General features: G+C 46.6%; 2 protein-coding genes across 2 annotated transcripts; one reads left to right on the top strand and one right to left on the bottom strand.

Moving 5' to 3' along the window:
* The first annotated feature begins 225 nt into the window (after positions 1-225).
* Positions 226-2,527, top strand: srp14 (signal recognition particle 14). The gene is made up of 5 exons (XM_003962429.3): positions 226-369; positions 1,053-1,125; positions 1,209-1,321; positions 1,428-1,460; positions 1,548-2,527. Exons 1-5 carry the CDS (start codon positions 346-348, stop codon positions 1,635-1,637), a joined length of 333 nt encoding a protein of 110 aa, XP_003962478.1. The 5' UTR covers positions 226-345; the 3' UTR covers positions 1,638-2,527.
* Positions 2,528-2,531: 4 nt separating this feature from the next.
* Positions 2,532-7,948, bottom strand: xgb (x globin). The gene is made up of 5 exons (XM_003962428.3): positions 7,519-7,948; positions 5,314-5,421; positions 3,809-3,929; positions 3,560-3,640; positions 2,532-2,778 (listed from the first exon to the last, which is right to left on the bottom strand). Exons 1-5 carry the CDS (start codon positions 7,692-7,694, stop codon positions 2,659-2,661), a joined length of 606 nt encoding a protein of 201 aa, XP_003962477.1. The 5' UTR covers positions 7,695-7,948; the 3' UTR covers positions 2,532-2,658.
* Positions 7,949-8,204: the final 256 nt, after the last annotated feature.

Here is an 8,204-nt window from a genome sequence, read left to right on the forward strand (position 1 = left end):
TAGTTTTAAATATATGCAGGTAAGGTAAGTTTACAATCATGGTGGCTAAAAAAGAGTAGTAGCTTAGGGATGAAAGACCCCCTGGTTCCTTTAAGATCAACGGACAAGGTCTGCAGATCCTGGTAGGTCAACTGGTAGGGCTGTCGTTCTGCATTTGTTTTTAACCTTTATGCCCACGTCATGGCGGTAAATCGTGTTCCACTCCTGGACGCTGGGTGGCGCTGTGACACAACAGGCGCATCCCGTAGTTAAATTTGTGGGAGGAGCTTTGGCTTCTCTAGTACGTGTGCTTCATGTAGCCTGTAGCCAGGACGCTAACAGTACAGCTGATTGTACGTTAAAATCATGGTGCTTCTGGAAAATGATTCGGTAAGACGAAAATGCATATCGTGACAGACTGTTGACATTTAATAGAATGAGAAACTGACAGAATGTTTCCCCATCTATAAGCCAAGAAGCTCATTGCTCAATGTTAACAGGGTAGTCGGCAAACTGACTTATTAGCCGAACTGCTAGCAGACTGAAGTTTTTTGATTTGTGCGATGAATTAATTATATAGTACCGCTGTTATATTATGGTATACAATAGAGTAAGGTGTTGAGTTTTTTATTTTAAAAAAGATGGCAAGAAGATTGAATGCATTTTCTTCGTTTGAGGTGGTTGGTTGTAAACTAAGCTAAGCAGCACATCGCTGCTTTCTACCTTGTGTAATGTTCACGTTTTTAAATAAAACTTCATTTTATGACGTATGTTACCACTGTATTGTTGGTTATTATCAGCTTAACTTTAAAGTCAAGTATTGGAGCATATTCTAACATTACGTGCTTACCAGATGGAGGTGACGCTTATATAAAGTCTCGACAGGCTCTGAATAAAACTGTTGTAGTCTGTTAGCCTGCAAGAATGTTGTTAACCTTTCTGTTATTTAAAATAATCTGGAGGAATTGGTAACAGCTAATATACTGGACCTGAATTTACAGACGCCAGTAATGGTGCAAAGATCAACTGCAGCCATTTTCCTGGAACTGATCACTTGTTCTTGTTCCCTGCAGTTCCTCACCGAGCTCACACGGCTGTTCCAAAAGTGCAGAACATCTGGTAGCGTCGTCATCACGTTAAAGAAATGTAAGTAGTGTCAAGTCCCACCGTGAAACGGTGCCGTGCCTTTTCAAGGTCAGCATTTCTTCATGGTAAGTGTTTTCTTCCAGATGACGGGAGGACCAAGCCGGTACCCAGGAAAGGCCACTCGGAGTCGTTTGAACCAGTAGACAACAAGTGTCTCATCAGAGCTTCAGATGGCAAAAAGAAGATCAGCACAGTGGTGAGCTCCCATTGTACCATCTGTGGACTTGAAAGACATTAAAGCCCTCTGTGTTTGCTATTAGATTTGAGTGTTTTTTCTTTTTCATTCTCAATCTTTGCCTCAGGTCACCACCAAAGAAGTAATCAAGTTTCAGATGGTACGTTAAGATTTATTTTCAGTGGGTCATTTGGGAAGATTCTCTCGATTGGGCCTGTGGTGGTAATCCTTTACTTTCTCCTCGCAGGCGTACTCCAACCTCCTCAGAGCTCACATGGATGGCCTCAAGAAGAAAGATAAGAAAAGCAAAAGCAAGAAAACCAAAGCCACCCAGTGAGCAGGGGACTCTTAGATATGGTCTTGGATGGGCCTGTGCTGTCAGTGGAGAAGGGAAAGGCCTTGTCTAATCGGATTTGCTTCCCATTCACCTGAGGCTTCAGAACTGCTGAAAGTACCTGGTGACTTTTTTTTTTTTTTTTTACATTATGCTATTGTTTTCATGGTTATTTCTCAACCACTGGCTGAACAGTGCCATCAGTGACCTGAAACGGAAGCCAAGGATCACTCAGTATCAGGAAGAAGCGGGTCAACTTTATCGACTCTCCACAATTTCTGCTTCGGAACCGTGCCCAATACAGCCAGAGACAAACCTTTGGACCCCAGTGATCAGCTGCCATTTACAATAGTTAATCACACACTTTTATTATATTTAGATTTGGCCTGAATTGTTTCAGTTCAATCAAAAATGTTCAATCATCTAGGCAGTGGATTTAATTACTTTTTTTTCTCTAAATTGGAAATGCTGTTGGTTTACTCATAAAATATAAAAGACCCTCAAAACTGACTTGAGTTGAACCTGCTTTACAGTTTTTATGGGCCTGTTATGTTTTAGTTTATCATAACTACACTAAATGTTGTTTCCCCGTTTTGGAACACAGTTGCACACCAGGCCTCGTTTGTTACACAGCTCATAACGTACTGTACAAATGTTAACAATGTGTTGATTCATCTAAATAAGATGGGTGAAATTGATAAAATTGTCTAATTTCTTGTCTCTAACGGGGTTGAATTGTCTTTGGTGGAATAAGTGAACGGCTGTCGCCATAGAATTTCTCTCGATTAAATAAAGCAGCAGGTCTTCTGACAGCCGTTCCCTCCTTTCAACCATTTGTGTTCTGAATCCTGCAGCAGAATGTCATTTCAGAAATAAAGTGAATTGTTTAAAGTCTCAGCTTATATTTTTTAGTGTGTTTTATGTGATACAAGTGGGGGGGGGCTGACATGAGTGACATACAAAAGGAGACGGTATATACAGAAACACATTTGTGTCGGACCAGTGAGACAGTTGAAAAGGGGTCTCATAGAGCAGTGTTCCTCTTTTCCGGCCTGTTCTTCGGGGAGAGCGCTAGGTGGCGCTGTCGACAGCACTCTTCCTGGTAGCCCCTTCTCATGAGCCCAGTCACGTACTGGAACAAGGTCTGCATCAACACAGCACATAGAAAACAGGCTAAAGCTTCTGCCCCAAATATCTGGAGGAGCAGAAAGAAAATTTAAAAATGAAATATTACTGAAAATACATTTCCCTGTGTGACCAGTCCACACTCTGGGACTGGTAGTAGCTGTAGTAGCTCTGTGTTAGTACAAACATCGAATTATCCTTTTTTACCCACTATTAATAGTTAATTATTAATTAATAGTTCATCCTCTCTGTCCCTGTAAAACCATCCATTTAGCCTCCTTCATTAGCCAATTAGAAATCATTAAATCAATCCAGCATTAGCATTTTAGCATTAATGGAATAATATTGTGGTTAATTCTAGAGCTGTCAGCATTTTTCAAAACATTTAATAGAAATTGAAAGTTTTTTATTTTTATTTTTTCTATTTATCTGGACGTGAGTTTGGCAAACTGAACCAAATTTGTTTCCCCACGATACACCACCAGATCCGCTAGAGGGCAGTAAAGACCGGGTTTTGGTGCAGACGAACCTCTCTAACATCAATAACACTATTTTTTCCCCCTACGAATTTAAAACTATCGCCGTAGTAGTGAACATATAGTGAACATAAGTACATTCTAGAATTGTTTTCTTGATCAGCTCTATTTTTAATATTCTAGGCCTCTAGGTAGTAACACACAGGGATTCAGAGAGATGTCACATTATGATGGGGCCACATTCCCATTTACTCAACAGGCTCCTGTTCACTGGTTGCGCGCATCAAACCAGTCCAAGCGTGCACCTAACAAGAACCTTCTCACCTTCCACGCCTCCTCCAGCTCAGACGTCCACCTCTCCTTCAGGATGGGCTGCACGGCACAGACGAATTCAGCTCCAACATACTGGGAAAAAATTCAAAAGAGGCTTTTTTTGTGTGTGTGCTTGTTTTTCAAATCAAGTGTTTCAGTGTGTATGTGTGCACGAGTCCATTGTATCCAGTGTGTAAAATCTGTGCTTAGGCTCAAAAGAACCGTGGTTTCACTTGTGCTGGGGGGTCACGGGGGTCTTACACTGTAATACTTAGGTGGAGCGTTGTAGTGATAATGGCCTTTCCCCAGCTCCACAGCCAGAGCTTCCAGTCTGTCCTGCTGGTCCAGCCTCGCCACGCTTTTCTCAATAAAAGACATCACCCTGAAAGAGAGGGAGGCAGATAAAAGTTCACCTGTTAATGTGAATTAGCAGCAGCACCACCGTCAACCTGTGTGATACCCCTCTCTCTTGCCCAGTGGCATTTCACAATGAAACAGCCTGAAAACACACACACACACACACACACACACACACACACACACACACACACACTCACACAATCGATTCTGTGTCTCTCGCTGCTGTTCATGGCAGGGACAGCTGATTGCATAATGGTTTTTGTAACCTGAAAATACATTTTTCTGTTGCACAAATCACCACAGATCACTTTTCTTTGCTGTACCCTACCATCACTGCAACGTGTGTGTGTCTGTGTGTGTGTGTGTGTGTGTGTGTGTAAGAGAGGAGGTACTTCATGAAGTATTATAGGTTGCTGCTCCTTGATTAGTGACCTGGAGGATCAATAACATAAACCACCTTTATGATCGAGGTGCAGTCGCTGGAACTGAAGCTGCACTTTTCCGCAGATGTAAAAAACCTCAAATCAATGAAAAATGTAATTTGTTAAGTCGTCAATATTTACAACAGATCCATACCTGATGATGGCTTAAGACATGGCTAATATAGTCCTGCAGTATGGCTGCTGCCATCTCGCCATCAGGGGCTGCAGCCATAATATCAGGTGGCTGCCCAATAACAAGCTAACTTCATCTGCCAATCACAGCACTGAAACCCATATTTACTGTATCAAGGTCATAAAATGTAGAATGGTGACCTTCGGTTCAGGTGAGCTGCACTCAGTCGTCCGGTTTGGTACCATTCTACTCATGTTTGAGTTGAGGAAGCGAACCAAACATGTAGAGCTCCCTGTCTGCCCTCCAAGGCAGGGGTGAGGGTTTCATGTTCTGTTTGAATAAATAATTCCGGCCCTTCCTCCCGTCCCCAGTGACAGTGGGGTTTTATGGCACCCTGCTCGGCCGCTGCCACTGTTGCCCTCTGTGCTGCTCATCCTCAATCCCCATACGCATTTTCATTCCTTTCAAAGACACGTTTCCTACATGACTGACCTTCCGTGAAAACTTTTAAATATGCCATGAACAAGACAGAAACCTGAACAGAACCGATGAAAATGTCAGCAAACCACGTTGCATGCACGATCTAGACTGTAACCGAGTTATATAAATAAAGCTGCAATAAATTGAATTGAGCTGCGGTCACTGCTATTAAATTATACATAATCTGACTCGTTCTGAACGGACATTTCCCAAAACAAACAGTGGAACGAGGCAGGGCTGAGAGGCTTCGTCTTTAAACGTATTTGCGCTCTACGTGTTTAACCTTTGTGTCTAAACCAGTTTCGGTGTGGCTTCTGCCTTCTGGGCTCAGCTCAGGCCTCATGTTGACATTGTCAGAGTCGCCGACTGACCGCAGGCCGTGCGCCCTGAGCTCCCGGCTGCTCCGCAACCTCTCCAGGTCCTCCACGTCTCGGAAGAGGAAGAAGACGTCTTTGCATTCGGGGTGAGTCTCAAACAACCTGTAATAAGACAGAGAGAGAGAGAGAGAGAGACAGAGAGAGAGGGCGAGGGAGCGGGAGAGAGAGAGGGGGGGGAGAGAGGGGAGAGAGAGGGAGAGAGAGAGGGAGAGGAGAGAGAGGGAGAGAGAGAGGGGAGAGAGAGAGAGGGAGAGAGAGAGAGGGAGAGGAGAGAGGGAGAGGAGAGGGAGAGAGAGAGGGCGAGGAGAGGAGAGAGAGAGAGAGGGAGAGAGAGGGAGAGAGGGAGAGAGGAGAGAGAGGGAGAGAGAGAGGGCGAGGGAGAGGGAGAGAGAGAGGGGGAGAGAGAGGGAGAGAGAGAGTTCATTCAGGAATGGACAGTTCAGGGTCACATGACCTCTGCTGGGACGTTTGCAGCTCATCAACGCGGTGGCGGGACGGTTTATTCTACCTCATGTCCTCTGAGCAGAGATCTGATTGTCCCCTCTTCATCCCACCCCCCACCCCCCTGTAATCCGCAATCAGACCGTAGATTCTTTTTTTACGCGCTACCCCGACATGAACCACCCGGATCGTGGTCAGATGGCGTCTCCTCTCTGATTCAACCCCAATCAGTTTTCTTAAGCGGAAATTTACAACGCGTTTCCATCCAATCAGCGAGCGCCCCTGCCTCCAGCCTCCAGCCCCCTCCGGGTGAGAGCTTCTCCCTACGACCCGGCGCGCACGTCTGAGCCAAACTCCGTCTGTTTGCTCGTAAAATGGAAACGGAGGAGGGGGGGAGGGGGGGGGGGGGGTGTGTGGAGGTGGCCTTGGAGGCTGCGTGTGACAGGTCTTGGCTGCTGCTGATCTCTGCCTGTGACGGTGTGAATAAAAGTGTGTTTACAGACAGACATGAATAAATGATTGACAGGTGGACGGAGGGGCTGGAGAAGCAGTGACGGCCTCCGTCAGAGTGCTGCCAGAGCACCGACAGCTCCAGCAGAAGATGTCACAACATAAACGTGCTTGTTGAATATGTCAGCAGGACGCATTTCCTTACAGCCTGCAAAAAGTGCCCCCCCCCCCCCCCCCCCCCAACCCCCCCGCTCACCAGCTGTGGATGGAAAAGACGGGAAATTGGTGGCGGTTTATTACTCCGTCCCGTGGCTCTCAGCTGGTTATTTTGCTCCATTGTGAGTCGCTTCTCAAGGATGTGAGAGTAGACATTAGCGCGACACACACACACACACACACACACACACACACACACACACACACACACACACACACACACACACACAGCAAGTTGAATGCATATTTTAGAGGGGGCCGTCACGTGATCCAATACGTCACATCAGAGTGGAGCACCTTCCTGCCTTCAATAACCCGCAATTAATCGCACAATAGGTGATTCCCATTGAGCCTGACAATGGCGCGATGCTGCTCTGGTGGGCCAGGGAGGGAGTCGGGGGTCTCTGCGGCGGACCTGACCCACATAAGGCTCACGTATTCCCACGCCACCGAGTTCTGCACCAGGCTCAGGTTACCCAGCGGGCACCCAGGTTTTAATTGGACGACACCGGCTCAGCTGTCTGTTTACGCCAGCTGCAGGCACTGACCCCCCCCCTCCCACCACCACCACCACCACCACCATTATCCTCATAGTCCATCATGTTTTCCAGCCAGAGGCCAAACATGTTTGCCTCCAACCCCACCCGCTATCAACGTTGTAATTGATAAAACGCATTTTCCTGATGGCTTTAATTGCATGGCCGCGGCGCAGACCTGCAGCCAAGATGTGATGTGAAGTGATAAGACGGGGGGGGGCTGGAGGAGGGGTGGGGCGCCCTCCGTGTGGAAAGCGGTCGGTCAGGGAGAGAGGGAGCAGAGGGATGCTCGGCGCTCCAGCAACACTGGACCCCCCTGCATGTAAAGGTCAAGTCGTCATCATAAAGGATCCAGCAGGTCTCTGCGGGTTTCATTGAGCCGAATGATGAGGTTAAACATTTATGACATTTTATTTCGTAGCCTACAGGTCCATTTGGCACTGTCGTTATATTTGTAAGTATTCCTTGGAAAAGCGCTTTAATGTGCAAATTAACTAGGTTTACGGAAACATTAACAAGCGTCCAACACTTAAAACAGTATTTTTTTCCATCTTACCTGACAAACATAATAATCCCAACTTTGGCGATGTCATCCCGAATAACTTTCCAGGAATCTTTGATCATCTGGATTTGATCTTCTCTGGGATACACAGCAGCAGCATCCTCCTCCTCCTCTGCGCTCCTCTCTCCAAACTCCGCTTTTGTGCCCAGACTTGATATCGCGCAGCCCATTCTTTACCAAAAAGACCCCACACTGCTGGTTCGGCTTTGATTCGACGGTCTGCTGCGGTGACAGCCCGGCAAACGCTTCAGGTGGTCTTGCTCCACGGGAGATCGAATGTCGTGGGCATGTGGTCCGAGTGCGCGACTCCCCACCCGCGTTTTGAATTGTCCCCTGGTCGGCGTCACACCGCCGCGTCAGTCAGGATGCACTCGTTTCGCCTTTTGCTTCAAAATAAAAGCACAGAAGATGAGCTCAGGTTAAGCAGCGGTTGTGATTTCATTTTGAAAGTCACCAACATCGACTTCTGGTCTGCACCAGTGCCGACTTGACGTGCTTGTCGGCTCGGGCGCTCGGCAACCTGACGCTGATGATGATGGAGCCGTTTTATTCATTTAAATCCACGAAATCAACCCCCTCCCCCAAAATTATTTCATTACCGTGATCAAATCAGCGCGCGCCATTTGTGTCCATTAAAAAAAAATCGATTTTTACGTGATTTGATGAGCAGATGGATCATC

Source organism: Takifugu rubripes, chromosome 2, assembly GCF_901000725.2.
Source record: "Takifugu rubripes chromosome 2, fTakRub1.2, whole genome shotgun sequence".
Taxonomy (NCBI): domain Eukaryota; kingdom Metazoa; phylum Chordata; class Actinopteri; order Tetraodontiformes; family Tetraodontidae; genus Takifugu; species Takifugu rubripes.